General features: G+C 41.6%; 1 protein-coding gene across 9 annotated transcripts in view; it reads left to right on the top strand.

Moving 5' to 3' along the window:
* Window positions 1–22,285, top strand: part of ERMARD (ER membrane associated RNA degradation) — a 30,515-nt gene that overhangs the window by 128 nt on the left and 8,102 nt on the right. For 4 of the 9 annotated variants that reach the window (XR_004442680.1, XM_033234176.1, XM_033234180.1 and 1 more), the window contains exons 1-12: window positions 3–1,864; window positions 2,699–2,867; window positions 4,270–4,409; window positions 5,330–5,431; window positions 5,707–5,796; window positions 7,957–8,054; window positions 8,840–8,976; window positions 9,657–9,771; window positions 11,452–11,554; window positions 15,678–15,707; window positions 17,063–17,131; window positions 18,483–18,656. Coding sequence is in view for 8 of the 9 variants with exons in the window: in XM_033234176.1 (XP_033090067.1) it covers window positions 1,757–1,864; window positions 2,699–2,867; window positions 4,270–4,409; window positions 5,330–5,431; window positions 5,707–5,796; window positions 7,957–8,054; window positions 8,840–8,976; window positions 9,657–9,771; window positions 11,452–11,554; window positions 15,678–15,707; window positions 17,063–17,131; window positions 18,483–18,656 (1,335 nt within the window). In the remaining variant the exon portion in view is untranslated. Of the gene's footprint in view, window positions 1–2; window positions 1,865–2,698; window positions 2,868–4,269; window positions 4,410–5,329; window positions 5,432–5,706; window positions 5,797–7,956; window positions 8,055–8,839; window positions 8,977–9,656; window positions 9,772–11,451; window positions 11,555–15,677; window positions 15,708–17,062; window positions 17,132–18,482; window positions 18,657–22,285 lie in introns of those variants that run through there. The other 5 variants (XM_033234177.1, XM_033234182.1, XM_033234181.1 and 2 more) reach the window with 5 other exon arrangements.

Below are 22,285 nucleotides of genomic sequence, written 5' to 3'. Positions count from 1 at the left end.
AGGGCACGGTAGGATCCCGAGCTAGGCAGGGGAGTCTTCGCCAGGCTGGGTGGTGTTCTGCTACGCGAGTGGGTGGGCGAGCACGCGCCTGCGGTGGCCGGCGGTCCCTCGCTGGAGGGCGTTGGGGACGTCGCGGCCCTGGCCTCTGTGGCGGTATCGGACGCTCGGCTTTGCAAGACGCCTGGCCCGCCCTGTCGGCGTCCCTGGGCCAGGCTCGGTTTCTCCGTCGCCTCCTGACCGTCAGCTGGAACGCGGCGGACGGTCAGGGAGGACTGTGCGCGGTGGCGCGGGGCGGAAAGCCGCAGGTCGGGCTCTCACCTGACCGTGGCCTAGAAGCGCAGTTCCCGAGTCGTTGCCTGTAGGGTCCACACTCGGACAGTAAATTTGTTTTCATCGCTTTTAGACCGTTTGAGTCACTATAAAACTCATCACGACCGCCTCACCGACCTCGTGTCAGGAGATCTGGTTGCGTCGTAATAAACATTTATTTATTTTTCCTCCCTGAGGCAATTAAATCTCAAACACCTATCAGCAGTAACGACAGCGGAGCCGGGCGTGGTGGCGCCTGTGGTCCCAGCTACTCCGTAGGCTGAGGTGGAAGGATCGCTTTAGCCGAGGAGGTGGAGGCTGCGGTGAGCCGATATCGCGCCACTGCACCCCTGTCTGGGCGACAGCGAGACCCCGTCCCCAAAATAATGATAACGATAACTACCATTTTTGAGTACTATGTGCTAGATGCTTTTCATGTATAATCTGATTACTGCAGCCCTACAAGGTGCAGCCTGGCACCGTTTTATTTCACTTAGTACTGAGATTCGGATAAAGTAAGTTTTCCAAGGCAAGAGGTAGTCAGAGACTGAGGAATGATTCAAATTTAAGTCCAGCCCCAAAGCACCGGCCCAGTGTAGTCTGTAGAGTTCCAGCCCCATAGAGCCAAATGGAGGATGCTAGTGACAATCGCCAATCAAAAATAGTTCATGCCGATTTCTTTAGTGATGACTTAATTGTTGGCGCCTACTGGGATTGTTCAAAAAGTAGGACTGAGAGTGGAAAGTGCAACTTCTGGGGACAGGAGGAGCAAACAGGGCAACTGATACTGAGCAGGACGAGGGAACTCAGACTGATCAGTTTCCACATTACAAAGCTGCCCAGAGTTAATTGTGACTGTCACAACACAGCCACCCCTTAACTCGACACACCAAAATAAAGAGCCTCGGTTCAGCTTTAGATCCTGAATTTGACTTCTTTGCAGGATTATAGATGGTCTTAGTATCATGTGGGATAGTTTTAAGGATTTTGATTTTATTTAATTCTCCATGGAAAACCAGTACGGTTTGCTACTTTTTACATGGCAGGGAAGGCAAAACTTTACCTCTGCCCATCTTAGTTTAGAGTGACCTCTTTAACAAATGAAAGGTTAATAAGAAAAAAGTTTATTGATGTACGAGTACACATCACAAGGGATAAACCTCAATGAAAAGTAACTTGAAATGGTGGCTTAGAATTACATTTGTATACCATCTTCAACAAAGAACTATAGATTTGCAGAGAAATGACACAGGAGAGCAGTTTTAGGCTTCAAAGGGCAAGAAACTGGGAAAGTAGATACATATTTGGAAACTGATGGAGTAAAAATTGTTGGCAGATTCCTCTGGTACCTTCTTCGGTCTGGTAAGAGTCTAAAGTTATCCTCAGTAATGAATATCTATCCTGTGTTTGGGCGGAAGAAGGGGAGGATAGAGAGAGCTTTTCCTTCATGTGCTGCCTCTTGTCTTCAGCTCCAATTTGTTGTTGTTTTTATATCAAAGAGGCATGTTTTGGGATGACATCGTGGTTTTCTCCAACACCATTTAGGGAGTCAGAGGTACGTGGGGTTCTTTTTCCTTCTTGTTCATTATACTTGGTTTCTGCTCTCCCATTCCCCGTTTTTAAAAATTGCTTATTTTGATAACTCTGGGATAGTGAAGGAATGCTGAGAGGAATAATGCTCTGTTCATAAAATACATTCAGCTTCCATGAACTCATATGTTTTTTTCTCTTTTTTTTTTTTTTTTTTTTTAGTGAAAGCAAGTTTATTAGGAAAGTAAAGGAGTAAAGAATGGCTACCCCATAGGCAGAGCAGTTTGCAAATATTATGATTGATCATTTTAAGTCTTTAAACCTTTGTCATATTTGAGAGCATTTATGTAAATTATCTTTATTTATTAATTTATTTATTTATTATTTATTTTTTTAGACGGAGTCTCGCTCTGTGGCCCAGGCTGGAGTGCAGTGGCGCAATCTTGGCTCACTGCAAGCTCCGCCCTCCAGGTTCATGCCATTCTCCTGTGTCAACCTTCCAAGCAGCTGGGACTACAGGTGCCCACCACCACGCCCGGCTAATTTTTTTGTATTTTTAGTAGACTCGCGGTTTCATGGTGTTAGCCAGGATGTTCTAGATCTCCTGACCTCGTGATCCACCCGCCTCGACCTTCCAAAGTGCTGGGATTACAGGCTTGAGCCACTGCGCCTGGCCAGATTATCTTTAATATTTAATCACAATGTTTTAATCATACAGCTTTCATGATATCCAGAAAGCATGTTAACAGCAATGATACCTGAGTGCATTCAGTTCTTAAGAGAATTTTCTTGTGACTTAAATATATAATACTCTGTTTTTCTTTCTGTTAAGCAGTGCCTTTTATTTTATTTTTTTTAGGTATTAATAGGGGACCCTATTACCACATGTCTTTCTCCCTCAGTGTATGATATAATTTGTAATCTTGGGTTTCAACTCAGAGAAAATTGTGATATCCATAGCATTGTTACTCAGAATGGTGAAGTATGCTGGAAAACAATCACAGACTGTGTGAGCTACACAGAGTCAGGTTTGTGCTGTCTTTGTACTCCAAACTTTCATAACTGTTCCATTGAAAATGTCTTGACCTGTAAAATTCCCCTTTCTGACCACTGGTTCCTTTTGTTAGATAATGTTATAATACAGGCCTCACTCCAAAGGAGAACAGGAATTAATGTGAAAAGAGAGGGGATGAGGCCAGAGAAGCATGGAAAAATTAATGGAAAGCTGGGCTAAGAAAACCTCCTCTACAGAGAAGGTGTCAGGAGGCAGAGAGGGGCTGGTGGACTGTTGATGATGTAGATCTCAGGGCCTTGAGATGATTCTCCATAGGAGTCATATGAATTAAGGGTAGAAAAGGACCAGTAATAGATTATACAGTTATTTTAAATGTCTTTTAGGCATTCTTGCACACTTTGGAGCAGAGATATAGATGCGGAAATTTAATAATAGTTATAAAAATTACAAATGAACATACTCTGGCCTAGCAGTCCATTTTCAGGAAACTTTAAGACAGATACAGATATGAAAGTGTGATTGTGCAGGGTTATTCCTTGCAGCATTGTTTGCAATAGCTAAATAAATAAACAGCCAAACATCAAGCAGTAGGGGATTGGTTCAGTCAATTATGATAATTCATATAATAGAATATTATGCAGAGACAGAAAAGAATGAGGAATGTCATCTGATACAAAAGTCTCTGAGCTAAGTTGGAAAAAAAATAGGAGGGGCTTGTATTTGTAATTACCCTTTGGTATTTATTGATTATGAACCAAGTGGATGGTTAATCCCAAACTTATCAAAAAAAATTAAAACAAAAACTTCATATGATAAATACATTTAAAACAATTCATTGCCATTAGAAATCTCAGTCTAATAACGTTAACTTAAAAAAATCAGGTTACAAAATTGTGTCTACAGTGTGAGCCTGGTTTAACTTAAAAACAATCAGGTTACGAAATTGTGTCTACAGTGTGAGCCTGGTTTAACTTAAAAACAATCAGGTTACGAAATTGTGTCTACAGTGTGAGCCTGGTTTAACTTAAAAACAATCAGATTACGAAATTGTGTCTACAGTGTGAGCCTGGTTTAACTTAAAAAGAATCAGGTTACAAAATTGTATATACAGTGTGAGCCTGGTTTTCTGTGTTCTTATGTACAGGTAAAGACATTGACAAAAATAGTTTTCTCTTGTTTGAAACTTTTTGTATTTTCCAAATTCTCTGCTGATAGGATAGTTTTCTTTTATAACCTGATAAGCATTATGTGATTGATTTCCAACAACGTAAAAGTGTATCATATTTTCAATGGTAAGCTAATTGTTGATTTTCTGGAAATTTTATAATTAAAGCACTTTTTCTTTGATGATGTAGAGATTTTATATCACATGATATGGGGCTATGGTGCTGACATTTGTTTTCTCATCCTTGAAGAGCAGGGTCTGGATTACCGGGGAAGCGTGAGGCTGCTTGGCCCTGTCTGTGAGGCTGTCCATTCACATTTCTTCTCTCTGACCAAGGGGCAATTTGAAATTCGATACGCACCATGGTTCCAGTGGACAAGTTTTCCAGAGGTTTGGCTTGTGAACAACCTTTAGAAATAAAAGACTGTGCAAATACTACTTAGAGGACTTATTATTTGCCAGTTTTAAAGGGGCTTCCTTCATCCCCAGGCCCTCCAGCTGTGAAGACGTGTCGAGGGTTGCAAGAAAACCCTGGGCTGTTATGCCAGGTCTCCAAACCCTGAGCTGAGAAACATGCCCTTTGGAACACAGGAAGGGTTTGAATTCATTATCACAGGGTTAGGGGTTGGAGAGCTAACATTTGGCACATGGTGCTCGTCCAGGGATAGAAGAAAAACTGACCACTCCAGAATAAGAGGCCCTGTGGAGAGGTATTGAGGTGTTCTAAGACAGCGGGGCCTGGAGACCAGAGCTGGGATACTTGGTTTGTTAATGAGGAACTGAAGGGAGTATGGGTAATTTGGGCCCCAACCGAAAATCTTGTTTTGGTTTGTTTTTTTGGTCAGTTTTTCTTCATTTTATTTGGCACACTAAATGACCACAGTAAAGCAGTCACTGTGACAAGTCTAATTCTGCTTTGAATTTGAAGTGAAGGAATCATCATGTCCCCCTTGTACTTGTGCTTTTAAGTGGCAGGATGAGCTGCCTTGTGTGTATCTGTTTGAGGACTCAGCCAAATCAAAACGAGAAACACGATGGAGGTCGAAATGCTTGACTTTTCCACTTAAATTATGCCAGATTTGTTGCTTTCAATACACGTTTAAATAAAAAACCTTCAAGGAATTTTAGCTATTTAAATATTTTTATTGATTCTTTAAGCAATGTAATTATACAGAAAATGTTTACTTATTCGCTGAAAATAACAAAATATAGCAGTTGAAATCTCGAGGTTTGAATTTCAATGAATAATGTTGTTACTTTGAGAAGCAGTTTTGGAGTGTACATCCTAATATATGTTTTATTCTAAATAGTTATTTCCTGAAATATTTGATGCGTTGGAAAGTCTACAATCTCCCGCTATTTCTCTTAGCTTAATGAAACTGACATCGTGTCTAGAACGAGCCTTGGGTGATGTAAGTGTGAGAACTTTTTCATTATTGGCCCATTAAATTGTCTGAATGAACATTAAGCTATTTTACAGTTATCCTCAGATTTCTTATTTTCCTATAACATAAAATCATTTGGTATAAATTTTTAATATTTCCCTTTTGAATGATTATGAAATCAAAGGATTGGTGTCTAAGTACTTTTCACCCTTCATTTGTACAAACAGTTGCTTCATGGATAATGTTTTTAATGTTTATTGACTCATAATGCAACTGTTACACAATTTTTGTTTGAATTTTAGGTATTTTTACTGATTGGGAAGGAATGCCCCTTTCTTTTAAGAGATCTGCTTGCATCTGAGGAACTTGCTCAAGTCTTCGGGCAGTCTGTGGTAAGCTTGTTCATCTAAACTCATGGAGTGTATTAGTCCATTTTCAGGCTGCTGATTAAGACGTACCCGAGACTGGGAAGAGAAATAGGTTTAATTGGACTTACAGGTTCACATGGCTGAGGAGGCCTCAGAATCATGGCAGGAGGAGAAAGGCACTTCGTATATGGCAGCAGCAAGAGAAAAATGAGGAAGAAGCAAAAGTGGAAACCCCTGATAAACCCCGTCAGATCTCATGAGACTTATTCACTATCACGAGAATAGCACAGGAAAGACCGGTCCCCATGACTCAGCTACCTCCCCCTGTGTCCCTCCCACAATTCTGGAAGATACAATTCAAATTGATATTTGGGTGGGGACACAGCCAAACCACATCATGGAGTAAGTGCAAAACAACAATTCACATATGCTGTGCTTTTGTTCTTCCCAAACTGATGATGCTTTAGGAAAAAATTGTATCAGTGATTCAGGCATATTCTTCCTTCCCACCTTCCCTTTCAAAATTGCCCCTCCTCCAGCATGTAGAAAGCTTTCCTATCCCAAGTGTGAATAGCTCTGGGGCACCACAGGGCCAATGTGAAGCATGTTGCCTTGATCAATTACATATTATTAACTATGATAATCCAGAATACAACTTTAACCCTTTAAATGAGTGATAATATGATTTTATTTGAAAATTTTAATGTGAAATTATGCCTTTTGCAACCATTTAAACTTACAGCAGAAAAAAAATTCAGATGTTAAAAAAATCATGCTGTTACATACTATATTAAAATCTCCTAAAGGGCACATGATCAAGAGACTTAAGACTAATGAATAACCATATGCAACTGAGTGAGGCAGGGTCAAGATGAAGAAACCCAGGAGAGCCTTATGTGGAAGCTGCACTTGCCAAGCCAGGAAGCTGCCAGATGATTTTTGGAGTAAAGAAATCTGTCTTCAGTGGAGCTTTTCCATTCATTTCTGTGGGTCTTTACTCCTTGTCAGCTTAAAGATCATTTTCTTTTGTGGAGAGCATGGAATGAAGATAAAAAGTGCAAACCTCTTGTTGTTACACTGAATTCTTAAATACATTTTGTTTCTTTGATCTGTTCTATGGTACTTGCTTATATGTGATTGGCCTTCTGCCCACTTGTGGCCCCTTCAGCTGCCAGGTACTTTTACTTGGTCACTGCCATTTATACATCTGATTGATCAGATAGTGTGAACCATGAATATTTCATCAATTATTGGTAGAGCAAAAAGATCTCCTGAAGCTGCATAGAAGAACTGCTTGTTAAATGTTCCTACATTCAGTAGAACTGCTCTTGATCATTTCCACCTCCTGGTTTTGGGTCTCCCCTCTGAGGAAAGTTCAGAATGCATCCACATTCCCTTCTCAGCAGCCATCTTTCACATGCATGAAGACAGTGTTCACTTCCTTCTCGAGTCTTCTGGAGGCTCAACCATTCTTTCTCCTGTGATAGGATTTTAAGTTCTTTTAGTCTTTGAACATCGTCCGTTATTTTCTGAGTTTCTTCTAAGTATGGTGCCTCAAACTCAAAGCGGTTCTCTGGGCATGTCCATTAAGTAGGCCCCCTGGTTGGGTGTTTTCTTCACTCTGTAGATAGATGGTGGGGTGGATCAGTGATGGGCTTCACGTCAGACAGCTAGGGAAGTGGAGGCTCAAGCCTGGAGTCACGCTGCTCGGGCATCCCCTGCTGCCTCTGCTTAACCACACAATTGCATGCTGCTTAATACAGCGATACGTTTCTGCTTGTCATATCATTGTCTTTTTAAATTTTATTTAGATGTTCGGCACATTTGAAGCACTTTATTAAAGCAGGATGACCTGGGTCGGATCTTATCCCCCATATTGATTTTGTAGCCTTTGAGACCTTGGTTTCACCTTTCCATGCTTGTACTTCTTTCACCTAGGTGCTGGGGATAATAGTAGTGCCTTCCTCGTAGGTTGTTCTTAGGGTGAGTGAGTTGATGAATACATATAAAATGTGTCTAGCTCATATTAAACACTCAATAAATGTTGGTTTTATTATTATTATTACTGCTAGTTGGCTCTGTCAGTTAAAAAGAACACAAACGTTATCTTCATATTATATTGGTTTATTCAGTAATTCAATAATAATTAACTATGTAATGATTTGCTGTCCTTAACCGGATTAGATGAATGTGCTAAAAGTCTTCATTGGCTCTCCGTGTGGTCTCAATCTGCGTAACGTCTTATGGCATGGGTTTGCGTCACCTGAAGAAGTTCCTCCAAAGTAAGTTTCAAGTGAAGGAATTTTCTTCCTTTTCTGGATCTACCAAAGAGTTTTTTAAATTTTGAATTTTATGAGAAAGAAATAGATTTTGTGAAAGATGAGTTTTGAGATAGGATTTGGAAGATGAAATTGAGTATTACTAGTGTAGTCACCAGAGTGATGAGCGGGTTATGGTTTCAGTGACTTACACCCCAAAGGCAGTTCAGGGGCGACACCAGAAGGATGTTATACCATTCACGTCCTGGGTGGGTGGAAGACCCTGAGGTTTCATTAGGGTCTTCATCAGAGTTTCTGTGGTGTTATTGTGCCTCCCAACTCTTCCACAGCTTAATTCCTACACATCTAGAGAATTTTGTGCAATTTTTTTTTTTTTTTTTTTGTGATAGAGTGTCACTCTGTCACCCAGACTGGAGTGCCATGGTACATTCTCAGCTTACTGCAACCTCCTCTCCCAGGCTTAAGTGATCCCCCTGCCTCAGCCTCCTCAGTAGCTGGGACTATAGGCACACGCCACTATGCCCACGTAACTTTTTTATATGTTTTGTAGAGATAGGATTTCACCTTGTTGCCCAGACTGGTCTCAGACTCCTGAACTCAAGTGATCTGTCTTCCTCGGCCTCCCAAAGTACTGGAATTACAGGCATGAGCCACCGTGCTCGGCCAGTTTCATGCAATTTAATGGTGCTTTGCTTTCTTAATTTTAAATTTGTATTTTTCACAGTGAAGCTTTTTATAGGCATGATTGAGTACATTTTTGTAACAGATATCTATGGTATTTCCTCTAGATACTGTTCAATGATGATGCTGTTGACAGCAGGATTGGGTCAGTTACTGAAGAGTTATCTTCAAAAAACTAAACTTACATTGGCACATCGCTCTTTCATAACTCCTACAAACCTTGAGGATTTGATTGTTTTTCCTGGTAAGTACTGCGTTTCACATTTCTTCCTTAATGTAGCTTTGCATAGATATTTTTATTTTGCAAAGTCAGTAAACAGCATTAAGAGGTGCACTCTTGAGGTGGGGTGAAGTGGTTATTCTTCAGTAGTCGGATGGCTTTCAGAGTTGCTTGAAGAACCTCCTACATTTTGTCACCCAAAGCCCTGCCTCCTCCCACCATGCCCTGGAGTTGTTGTGGGGGTCACAGGAGTTGCAGCTGTGTGAGTCAAGCTCTTTCTTCCTCAGATGCACTATGCACAGCAGTGGTCTCAGGCTGTTGGATGACGTACATTTTCTCCTCCTTTTACCTCTTGTATCTTTGTACTCATGATTGTTATACCAAAAATACTTGTAGTAGTATCAAGGGTCTTTTACACCTTCTGAAAATGTATTTTACTTCTCTTGGTCATTGTGCTCAGTTGGTCCACCCTGAACTGTTGCCTAAATCACTGAAGAGCTGTCCATGCCCCACTTTCCAGGGATCACCTGCACCTCAGGCCCTTGGTCAGGGCAATCCTACTCTCTAACAAGTCCCCTGCTGCAGGGGTCACGGTTCAGCCACCTAAAGTGGTTGGCTCATTGGCATCCCTCCTCCAACGTATGTTTCTGTCTTTTTTCAGTTGATCAGTATGATTGTGTTTAAAACTGTATGTTGTTTTACAGATGTTACTTATGAGGTGCTCTCAGTATTAGAAGAAGCGATGACGAAATCTGCTTTTATATTAAAAATCATGTTACCATATTGGGAAGTTGCACTGGTCAAGTTCAAGTCGCACAGGTAACTGAAGGGAGCATGGCAGAGTGGTTCGCAGTGGCTGGAGGCCAGTCTTTCTTGACGCCCTTCACTTTTGATGCTTTTTGCTGTTGGAGTAGGAGTGAAGAGAAGCTGGACTGACTTGAGCAGACCTGAAAATAAAACACCTTCATAGAGTTGCTTCAAGGACAGCCTGTGATTGTATCTTAAACATTGTGTGTTGGCCTTTTGGTGCAGTTAATAGAATTATTTTTCAGGATCCACTTTTTAATACTTTCTGGAATTCTTAGAATGAGCAAAACATGTTCAGAACCATGAAACAGAGATAAGCCACTTTGTCCTTACATTCTGTTTCTGTTTCCTCAGGAGCAAACACGTGTATGGTCACCACCAGAAGGTCTGGTGAGCTGGTCTTTAGTTCCTTAAAGGATATTACCCTAATTCATTCATTTTTATGCCTTGAGAACCCACTGAAATCCTGGTATGTGCATTTTTGTTTTTTCTTTTTGAGACTGGGTCTCACCCTGTCATCCAGGCTGAAGTGCATTGGAACCATCTCGGCTTACTGCAGCCTTGAACTCCTGGGCTCAAGCAGTCCTCCCACCTCAGCCTCCTGAGTAGCTAGGACTGTAAGTGTGTACTACTATGCCTGGCTAATTTTTGTACTTTCTCTAAAGATAAGGTCTCAGTCCATTGCCCAGGCTGGTCTTGAACTCCTGGGCTCAGTGATCCTCCTGTCTCAGCCTCCCAAAGTGCTAGGATTACAGGAATGAGCCACTGCGCCCAGCCTCAGTATTTTCTAGAAGCAATGAAATGAGTTAGACAGTTCTTTGATGACATTTTGTTCTATAGAACCTACGAAAAATGGTTCATCAAAAATTAAAACACTGGAAAGTGTTTTAAAAATCACTACTTAATGAAACTTTGGTTCTATGTGTGTGTGGTTGTTTTTTTTTTTTTTTTTTTTTTGAGACAGAGTCTCACTGTGTCACCCAGGCTGGAGTGCAGTGGTGTAATCTCAGCTCACTGCATCCTCTGCCTCCTAGGTTCAAGCTGTTCTTGTGCCTCAGCCTCCCAAGTATCAGGGACTGCAGGTATGCATGCACCATCACGCCGGGCTGATTTTTGTATTTTTAGTAGACTGGGTTTCGTCACGTTGGTCAGGTTGGTCTCAAAGTCTTAGCCTCATGTGATCCGCCCACCTGAGCCTCCCAAAATGCTGGGATTACAGACTTGAGCCACTGCGCCCAGCTGGTTCTGTTTTGCTTCTCCTATTATTGGTATTATCATTTCTCTTTGCCTTTGATATGTAGACTGCAGCAGTTATTGTGATGTTGGTGTCAATATTATTTTTGTTTTTTGCTTGTTTGTTTTTTACTTAGAGACAGTCTTACTCTGTCACTCAAGCTAGAGTGTAGTAGCACAATCATAGCTCATTGCAGCCTTGAACTCCTGGGTTCAAGCAGTCCTCCCGCCTCAGCCTCCTGAGTAGCTAGGACTACAGACAGTGCTACCGCACTCTGCTAATTTCTAAATTTTTTGTAGAGATGGGGTTTCCCAGGCTGGTCTTGAACTCCTGGCCTCAAGCGATCCTCCCACCTTGGCTTCCCAAAATGCTGGGATTGCGGGCGTGAGCCACTGCACCTGGCCTAATACTTACTTTAAAAACATGGAATTTTACCTGTTTTCCCTTCAATTTCATAGGTTTGCTGACTGTGCCATATTGTTGCTGACACAACTAGAAACTGGACTTAGGAATGTTTTTGCGACACTTAACAGATGTCCAAAAAGACTCCTGACTGCTGAGGTAAACTTGTTTTTATTACTGATTGTGATGACTGTTGCTGTTTTCTGTTACCAATTAAAAGTTTTTAAAATTTTTATTCTGTTTAACATTAAAATGCATTTTTTAGCTAAGAACTGTGGAAGTCTTCACTGTCATTTTTTAGGATTTATATTTGTTATTTATGATTGTTTTTGATATTTCTGAAATATTTCCAAACAGTCTTTTAAACTTAATGATGCCATGAACGTAGTAGGCACTGATTCTGTCTCTAGCCGTGTTGATGGTGTGTCACTGTAACCGCGTGAGATGGCTGGGGTCTAGCCAGGAGACTGAGGCGACCAGTGGTTGATCCTGACCTTGGGCAACTAATTGAAACCTGAGCTTGAGTTTCTCCAGCTTCCACATGGAAGATGTGGGATTTGGAGGTGACTTGGTTAGTGCCAGCCCTGCAGCAGATCGCAGAAGCCTTTGTCTCACAGTTTCGTGAGCCCTTCCAAGTGTGTACACGCACAGTTGCCTCAGAGTTCCCACACTGACCCCCGGTTGCCCTGTCTGAGGCAAGCGTCTCTGAGTTTCCAGCCTACCTCCTCTGGCTCCTAGAATTTCTCATTTCTGCTCCTTTTTGGTAGTTAAGATAAGATGCTGCTGCTTAGTGACAGAGATCTCGAAATAATATGGCTGCAGTGACTGAAATAGGCTAGAAGTGCATTTCTTCCTTTCCCAACTGTGAGGAGTTCCCGCAGAGATGGCAGCACCCCCATCATCACTCAGACCCTCTGTGTCGTCTTCCACTGATGAGGCCTGGGCCTTCCTCATGGAGACGACTTCTTCCTGGCTCCAGCCGGCTGTGTCAGCCATCACATCTGCTTTCCAGCCAGCAGGAACAGCGAAGATTGGTGCATGCCCCTCTCTAAGGACACTTCCTGGAGGTAGCGCAGGCCGTGGGCCAGAGCTTAGTCGCACTTGCTACCAGGGAGGCGTGGCAGCATTCCTGGGTGGCCGAGTGCCCAGCTTCCCACGGGACGATCTGTTGTGGAGGGAGGGCAGGCACAGCCGCTCCGCACCTCGGATTCTCGTCTCCTTCTCTAGCTTGGCTTTTGCTTCTTGCCCCTCTTTGTAGGCATTCCTCAGTGCTCGGCTCTCAACCCCATCCTGTTTCCTCTCCCTGGGAGATCTCGTGCAATTCTGCGCCTTACATTTTCATCTCTGGGGGAACAACAATTAGAAAATACTTTGAACTCAATGAAAACGAAACCTAACCTATGAGAAGTTTTGAACCCAGCAAAAGCAGTGCTGCAAGAGCTCATGGCCCAGGAGCCGGGCTTCCCAGCGTTGCTTCTCACTGACCACCATCTGATCTCTGCAGTTAGATGTGCTCATGTTCGCTGAGTATCTTCATGTGAGTTTTCCTCAGCACCTCACGTTTATCTTATTTCAGAAAGGCGTTGTTTCCCACAGATTTGTCCTCTGACGCTCCCTCTGTCATCTCAGCCTCACCAACTGCAGACTCCAACAGCATCTCGTGTTTCCTCCACACCTCCCATGTCCACTCAGTGGCCAGCACGGCTGGTGGTTTCCAGCCAGCTGACCTCATGCTCTTCCTGTCCAAACTGAGAAGCCCCACCTGGCTCCTCGGCCCACCTGAGCTCATCTCATGATTCTTCCTCCTTATCAAATTTCACTCTCACAGTCCTGCAGATTCTTTTTTTAGTTTTTTTTTTTTGTTTTTTTTTTTTTTTTTGAGACAGGGTCTCTCTCTGTTGCCCAGGCTGGAGTGCAGTGGTGCGATCATAGCTCACTGCAGCCTCAATCCCCAGGCTCAAGCGATTCTCCCACCTCAGCCCCCGCCGAGTAGCTGGGACCACAGGTGTGTGCTACTATACCTGGCTCCTTTTTACGCTTTTTTTTTTTCTTGTAGAGACAGAGTCTTGCCATGCTGACGGGGCTGATCTGAAACTCCTGGGCATAAGTCATCCTTCTGCCTCGGCCCTCCAAAGTTTTGGGATTACAGGTGTGAGCCACCATACCTGGCCCCACTGATTATTGTCTAAACTGATATTGTTAAGTTATTTATGGTTTTCTTCATTCGTTATTGATGGTTTTCTTCATTCGTTTAACCTCCTTGATGATGTCCTGCTGCCTGCCAGGTGGAGTTCATCCTCTTCACGTGGCAGCAAGGCCTCGGGTGCTAACCCTGCCCTCCTCTTTGGTGTGTTCCCTGTTTGGGTCCCTCAGTGAAATTTAGGCTTCTTGTCAGCTCCAGAACTTGCTTGTCTTTCTTCTTACTTTGTTCCTCACCCCCACACTTACTGCTCCAGATCAGGGGCTGTGACCACAAGAGCGACCTCCCAGAGGCTCATCTTCTCAAAGGTTGAGGCCGCTTTTCTCTGTGTTCTGTTTCTATCTTATCTTGGAGGCAGTCCTGCTTTGCCCTACTCATGTGCATTTCTGCAGAGGTCTCTGCAGGTTCTCTGAGGCAGGCCTTCACGTTGCCGTCGCCTAGTGCCCACGCCCAGTGCCTTCCATGTAGGCCACTCAGTGCTGTGTGGAGCGAAGCTTCAGGAAAGAGATGGTCCCACCCATTAGAGCCCTTGCTTCGTGATACCTGCATGGAGATGGGCTGCATGGTGGCGCGCTCCGTCACTCTAGGGCCATGTAGTGCAAATAAATTTGGATATTTGGATATTTACTTGTCGTTTGACTTCATAAATAAATAACATGACTGTTTCCACAGAGGATATAATCTATCAAAGACTGTATTAAGTTTTAGCCAGGCTTGTATCCAGAATAAACAGGATCAGTTTTTAAGGCGACATATATATGAAGATATTTTATAAAACTTAATAAGACTCTGCAGATGCTGTTATTATTTACTGATTACTTTTGTGTCATGAGGTCTCTTCAGGGCCAGTGGAAGGTATGAATATGAGTAAGATTTTCTGACTTCAGAAGCTTATTTATCACGGGAGAGTGAGAAGGCATTTATACTAACCCTGTAAAACAAAGTAGAAGCTAATGCATGTAGTTGATGGAGGTAAATGAAAAATTCCACTTTTTGGAGAAAGTGGGAATGTGTGGTAGACAATTGGATATTTAGAACTCAGAGGGAATTTTAGGGCTAGCAATACAGATTTGAGAGCTAAAGATACAGATTTTAGAGTCATCTGTGTAGTAATGTTGAAGAATATTGGCAATATGAAATTTAAAATAGGTTATAAAACATTAATAAATCAAAAAACATTTCTTGAGAGCTAGCTTACACAAAATCCTGATTTCATCACACAGTCTGTCAAATCTCACTGATTTCATCACACTGTCACATCTCACTGAAGTGATTTCATCACGCTGTCACATCTCACTGAAGTGATTTCGTCACACTGCCTGTCAAATCTCATTGAAGTGATTTCGTCACACTGTCTGTCAAATATCACTGAAGTGATTTCGTCACGCTGCCTGTCAGATCTCACTGAAGTGATTTCGTCACACTGCCTGTCAGATCTCACTGAAGTGATTTCATCACGCTGTCAAATCTCACTGAAGTGATTTCGTCACGCTGTCTGTCAAATCTCACTGAAGTCCCCAGAAGCCTTTTGAGACAGGCATTCTTCACTTCTTCTTTTGCAGAGAAAACCTACATCTGTGGCGTTCAATCAGTTGCCTGTAGGTTTCATGTCTAGAAAATGTTGAATTTGGGATCAGAACTCAGGACAGCCCATGTCTGTAGGCCATGTTGATGATGCTGAGAAGCAGCGTGCATGAAATAAAATAAAAACAGACAAGGCTGTTCACTGGAGAAAATAGGAAGCTGTGCTCACTTGTGTGTGAATACCAGTTGTCAGGAGAAGTATTCTGTTGTATGAGCAGCGATTTGTGAGGACCTGGGATCGTACGTTTTAGAGAGGACTGGGCTAAAGCTCTGTTGTCCTAATGCAGCTTCATGGCCAGCTGTGCTGTGTTTTTGCGTATTTGTAATGTGTTCATTTGGTCAGTGACATTCCTCTCATAGTGTTTCTAGATGAATGTTTGTTTTAACAAAAAACTGGGATGTGTGGCCATGTACCAGAATTTTTTCTTATTTTGTATAGTGTTACTGTATTTGCATTTTGCTTTAATTGTTTATTTTCATTTCTTTCCTTTTCTGAAGTCAACAACTCTTTATACCACCTTTGATGAAGTAAGTAAGTACACTTATAAGGTAATTTGAAACAAACAGAACACTGTCTTCTTTTAAAATACAAATTAAAACGCAAAATTAAAGATCAGCCATAAATCATATGCTTATAGGAAAATGTCCATAGTAATATAAACCAAAAAAAGCTTATAATTGATATTTCTGGTTGATTTTGAGTCCCAATATTACCAATCTAGCTCCCAAAGCTATACAAAGCTCAAAGTTGGAAAATATCAAGGAATCTAACATGATTAGCTATAATTATTTAGAGGCTTGCATTTTAGATTTGGGGTAACATCTTTTTTGTACATGAAATATTCCCCAACTACTGTTCTGAGTGTGTAGTATATATTGATTCATTTAATCTGCATATTGGGGGTGTGAATAGTGAAAAAACCACAGTTGAAAATGCCTTTTATCATCCACAGAGCGTAGGCACTTGTGTGTGTCATCGCGGATAGCATTCATGTGCACCTGAAGTGTGACAGTCTATAGGAAACCAAGGGAAGGGCCACCTGTAGAGGTCTGGACATTTGGTTTTGCCTTTAAGACAACTGTTAGATTCCTAAGTGAGTGTGTGGTGGGTGAGTTAAAAATGTGCCTGCTTACTTGCAGAGCCTCTTCCATTAGGTGAATAATCTGCTGTTATTTTAATGTGTAAGACCTTTGGTGATGTGAGGAATCGATTAGATAGTGCAGTCCAGTCTCTAGAGGATCAGGTCTGTGGGATTGGTTGGGGTGGTTGGGCAAAGTCCATGGTAAGTTAAGAAGTGACTTTGGAAGTGACTCTAATGTGTACACAAACAACACACATGCACACACCACACATATATGCACACACACACATGAACACATACATCTATGCTGCATATACACACACAGGCCTACACACACTGTAATATATACACAACACACATGGACACACCACACATACATACACACATGAGCACATACCTCCATGCCACATATACACACACAGGCACACACACCCCCACACCACATATTCAGGCACATATACTACACACACACAGAGGCACAGTTGCATATAAACACACAAATGTACACACCCTCACACCACATATGCACATACACATATATACACCACACATATTCACAGTCACATACACAAACACATGTGTATACAATTAATAATATATTCTTAAAGTCATTCTGTTGGTTAAGAAAATATTTCCTGAACACCTGTTTGCTGAGTTTTGAAGACTGTCCTCATGCCATTTGATTTGCTTAGACCTTAGATAACAAGTTACACTAAAAGTACTATATCCATCAACTCTGAAAGTGCTGTATGTTTATGTATGGAGACCAGTTAATCAATGTAGTTATTTTTGATGTTTTAGATATTGGCAAAACACTTGAATGATGGTAAAATCAATCAGCTTCCTCTTTTCCTTGGAGAGCCTGCTATGGTAAGTATTAGGTATTTTCCAGGCTAATATTCTTGTATTTATTGATGTCATCAGCACCTCTCTAAAATGAAATTAATTTTGGCTTGTGGTTTGCTCAAGAAAAACACTTCTGAACCATTCCTGTGCTGTCTCAGCTTCAGCCACCAATCAGCTGATGTTTGCCAAGCTGTCACTCCTTAAATGTCTTTTTTAAAGGCCTGATGATTTAGGTGCCCTGTCCCTAAGCAAAATTTGAATTTGTTTTTTACATGTATTTGTGCTGTAGAACGGACATGTATTTGTGCCTTGTTAAATGCAACAGTTAGGCCCGGAGTACAGGCTCACGCCTGTAATCCCAGCACTTTGGGAGGCCAAGGCAGGCAGATCACAAGGTCAGGAGTTCAAGACCAGTGTGGCCAATATGTTAAAACCCTGTGTCTACTAAAAATGCAAAAATTAGCTGGGTGCAGTGGCAGGCATCTATAGTCCCAGCTACTCAGAAGACTGAGGCAAGGAGAATGGCTTGAACCCAGGAGGCGGAGGTTACAGTGAGCTAAGATCGCGCCACTGCCCTCTAGCCTGGGTAACAGAGCGAGACTCCATCTCAAAAAAAAGCAACAGTCAAATGAGGGTAATAAGATTGAATATTGGATGAAAAGAGAATGATTAATTGTTTAAGGCCATCTATCCTTTTTTTAATATTTTATGAAGATATTTCAGTGACTAATTTGGACTACAATAGGTGTTTGACATCCATTCCTTCTAACAGGCCACCTAGGATCATGCTCGTGTTCTGTGACTTTAGACTGTGCTCTGTGGACATCCATTTCTGCCATCAAAAAATAAGACGATTGAACTAGTTTAATGTTCTTTCCACCTTGAGTCTCTGTGACTCTTCTGACCATTGGCAGTTTGCCAAGGGCAGCAGTTTTCTGACCTCTTTTCCCTATAACCTGTGGGAGAGGCCCTGGACTTGTGTTGTAAGAAGCAATAGGCTTTCGAAGGTGAAAGAGCAGATGAGAAAGTGCAGGGGCTATACTCACACAAGCAAGAGCCATGATTTCTTTTTTTGCCTTGGAAAAGCTCATTTGCAGATGTTCACACTCAGTTCCCTTCCTTGGAGGAAGAGAAAAACAAGAAAGACTGGAATTTGATGAGACTCCAGTATCACCTGAGCAGCTCTGTCTTCCCCACAGCCTCTCCAGCTCCCTGGTCTGTCCTGTGGGTGTAGGAGAACAGCTGTCCCCAGCAAGGTCCCACCCAGGGCTTCAGAGGACCTGATGGATGCACTCTTTCCTTCTGTTAGCAACACCAAGCATGGCTTGCTGCTGTGGATACTAACAAAATACTTTCTCTGTTTAATTTCTGAAAGGAATTTCTCTGGGATTTCCTGAACCATCAGGAGGGTCCCCGCATAAGAGATCATTTAAGCCACGGGGAGATCAACTTACATGAATTTTCAAAAGAAGCAACTAATCAGTTGCTTGCATTTTCTGTTGTGCTGTTACTCAGATTCGTTGATGAAGGTCTGCTATCAGTTTTTAAGGTAATTTATAGGGAAGAAAATCATTAATTAGATTAACTCATTCAGCTATGAAAGTATAGTTTATTTTTCAAATGTAATTGACTATTAATCATCTTTTCATATATCTGAGTTACTGTATCCTCCATCAGAGAAAAAAGTGATTGGATTACATGTATGTTTATATTCTGTATCACAGATCGATCAATATTAATCTCAGCTAAAATAATTTAACTTGTTTCTTAAAAACACATTTGCTTTTGTATGTAACAGCAGCTAAGTATGGAAAATGAAAGAACAAATTATAAAACAGGATTAGCCAAATATTAGGAAATTTTTACAGATGTTTGCTAAATCGATGGGGTAGGATATTTGCATCATCAATAAACTAATTCTTTTATTATTTCAAAGTAAATAATTTAGTTTAGAACATTTGTTATTGATATTTAAATCTTTTTTTCAGATTATACATGTGACAGTTATTTTAAAAACTTTTTAAATGTTCAAACAAAAATTACTGGAAATAGAAAAATTAATGTGAAAAGTAACAGCCCTTAGGAATTCCATCTCCCAGAAATAACTACTGTTAATAATTAGGTAGTGTTGCTACCACATTTTTGCTATGACTGTACCAAAGTGAGTTTGTAGGAGGTATATTATGTTTTATAACTAGCATTTTTCATTAACAGTGTGTTTTTGGCATCTTTGTTCTGCCTTATACTTTTTGTCAGCTGTTTGATATTCAATTTTATCAATATGTTACTATTTACCTAAGCAGTCCTTCATTGATGGATGAGTTGTAATATTCCCTGATGTAGAAAATTCCTAATTATTATGCTGAAATGAACATCTTTGTTCATTTGGGCACTTATGTAAATACTCTTAGAAAGTAAAGTTCTAAGACAAAAGATATCAGTAAAGTTTTTTTTTTTATTCTTTTATTTAATTAATTTATTTATTTTTTATGAGACAGGGTCTGGCTCTGTCGCTCAGGCTGGAGTGGCAGTGGTGCAGTCATGACTCATGAACCATGGCAGCCTCGACCTCCTGGGCTCAAGCCATCCTCTTACCTCAGCCTCCTGAGTAGTTGGGACCACAGGCGTGAGCCATCATATCCAGCCAAGATTATGTTTTTGTTTTCATTTCTTTTTTTGTGTTTACTAGATGTTTATAATTCTCTCATTAATTGCCTATTAATGTATTTTCTCCATTTATTTCAGTTTTATTTTTCCCATTGGTTCATTAGCCTTCTTTGTGTACATATTGCTTTGTTATTTGTTCATAGGTTTTGATTATTTTTTCTCTTTGGTTTCACATTTGGAGTCATTCTGAAAAGAATCTTTGCTATTCAAAATTAAAAATATATGTATACATTTTCTCTGGTACTTCTATTTTTTCTTTTTTCTTTTCTTTCTTTGTTTTTCAGGACGAAATCTTGCTCTATCACCCAGGCTGGAGTGCAGTAGCGCGATCTCAGCTCACTGCAACCTCTGCCTCCCGGGTTCAAGCAGTTCTCTGCTTCAGCCTCCCGAGTAGCTAGGATGACAGGTGCCCGCCACCACTCCCGGCTAATTTTTTTGTATTTTTAGTAGAGGCGGGGTTTCATCATGTTGGCCAGACTGGTCTTGAACTCCTGACCTTGTGATCCACCCACCTTGGCCTCCCAAAGTCACCGCACCCTACCTATTTTTTCTTTATTTTCCATTTACATCTTTTGATCCAACTGGAATTTATTTCATCTTGAGAGTAAGGTATAGAGTCTAGCTTTACTTTAAAAAAAATTAATAGTTGTTATTCTGTGTAAATTTGGACAAACATAAAACCCAAAAAACAAGTAAGAATGAGCACCTCATGGATTGAGTTAGGGATAATTGACATTTTTCACAATATTGAAGCTTATTCAGGGACAGTGTCTCCCCATCTTCATTCCTCAAGTCCTCCCGTCTACGCAGCACCTCCAGCCTCCCAGGTGGCTGCTCAGGCTGGAAGCCTCAGATTCCTCTCCTCTCTTCATACTCAGTCCTTGGAACAGGTCTTAGAAATATGTTCCACAGTCCGGGCACGGTGGCTCACGCCTGTAATCCCAGCACTTTGGGAGGCCGAGGCGGGCAGATCACCTGAGGTCAGAAGTTCGAGACCAGCCTGGCCAACATGGTAAAACCCTGTCTATACTAAAAATACAAAAATTAGCTGGGCGTGGTGGCGGGCGCCTGTAGTCCTAAGAATAGCTTGAACACGGAAAGTAGATGTTGTAGTGAGCCGAGATTGTGCCACTGCACTCCAGCCTGAATGACATAACAAGACTCTGTCTCAGAAAAATAAAAAAAGAGAAAAAACAAAAAAGAAATATGTTCCACATCTGCTACTCCCTGTCCCCCCTGTGCCACCACCTGGCCATACCGCCTTGGCCCCTTCCTGGAATGTCGCAGGCACTGACTGGTCTGCCCACCGACTTCTGTGAGCCCTTCACTTTGTCATAACACAGCAGCCAGACTGATCCTTTTCCCAACATGTCATCCTCTCCTCAGAAGCCCTCGGGTGGGTCCACATCTTGGAACAGAAGCCAGGTGCTCTGCAGTGGCACAGATACACCGCTCTGTAGTGGGATACATACTGCTCTGCAGTGGCACACATATGCTGCATGTGTGTCTGCCCTGCGGGGACGTCACCCGTGCAGGCACATGCGTGTGCCTCCTGTGTTCCGCCCAGCACACTCCCTAGTGCACTCCAGGCTCTCACACATCTGAGTGAAGGGAAGGCCAGCACATTTCTTCTGTAGTTAACATCTAGCTACTTGAGTTGTTTGTTTTGTGCTTTTAAGAATTGTAGGTAGTGGGCCGGGTGCAGTGGCTCACACTTGTAATCCCAGCACTTTGAGAGGCCGAGGCAGGTGGATCACCTGAGGTCAGGAGTTTGAGACCAGCGTGGCCAAACATGATGAAACCCCATCTCTAATAAAAATACAAAACAATTAGCCGGGCACGGTGGTGGGTGCCTGTAATCCCAGCTACTCAGGAGGCTGAGGCTGGAGAATTGCTTGAACCTGGGAGGCAGAGGTTGCAGTGAGCCGAGATCACACCAGTGCACTCCAGCCTGGGTAAAAAGAGTAAGACTCTGTCTAAAAAAAAAAGAAAAAAGAAAAAAGAATTGTAGGTAGTTACAGATTTTTTAATTTGTCAACTGTCAATTCACTGACTTTGTTTCTCATAAGTTTTAGTTGACTGACTTGGATTTTTAAGTTATGTGGTTATATCAACTTCAAATAATGTAATTTTTATGCTTTTAAAAATATGTATATGCTTAGCAATTAAAGGATTATGTGATCTTTTTTTAGTTGTATTGATTTTTAGTGTTTAAGTAACTATTTCCTAGTTAAATTTCCAATTGTTTGGAATCTTTTTTTCTTATTCATCTCCAGTTTTGTGCACAGAGGGTGGGTGTGGCATTTGTGATCTGTTATTGTTAATGGCCTCCATTTAAAATCATTTTATTGGCTGTGATTTGCCTGCCATGTCAAACCTATTTTGATGAAGCCTTTGCTTTTCTAGCTGCATGGAATTATTTGAAGAAAGACAATGAGAAATGGGGACTCTAAGTGGCCTACAGTTCAATAGAAGAAAGCTAAGAGCCTACCCAAATACAATAGTAACCAC

Source organism: Trachypithecus francoisi, unplaced genomic scaffold (assembly GCF_009764315.1).
Source record: "Trachypithecus francoisi isolate TF-2019V2 unplaced genomic scaffold, Tfra_2.0 Lachesis_group15, whole genome shotgun sequence".
Taxonomy (NCBI): Eukaryota; Metazoa; Chordata; class Mammalia; order Primates; family Cercopithecidae; genus Trachypithecus; species Trachypithecus francoisi.
This window is presented reverse-complemented; position numbering and strand designations above follow the sequence as displayed.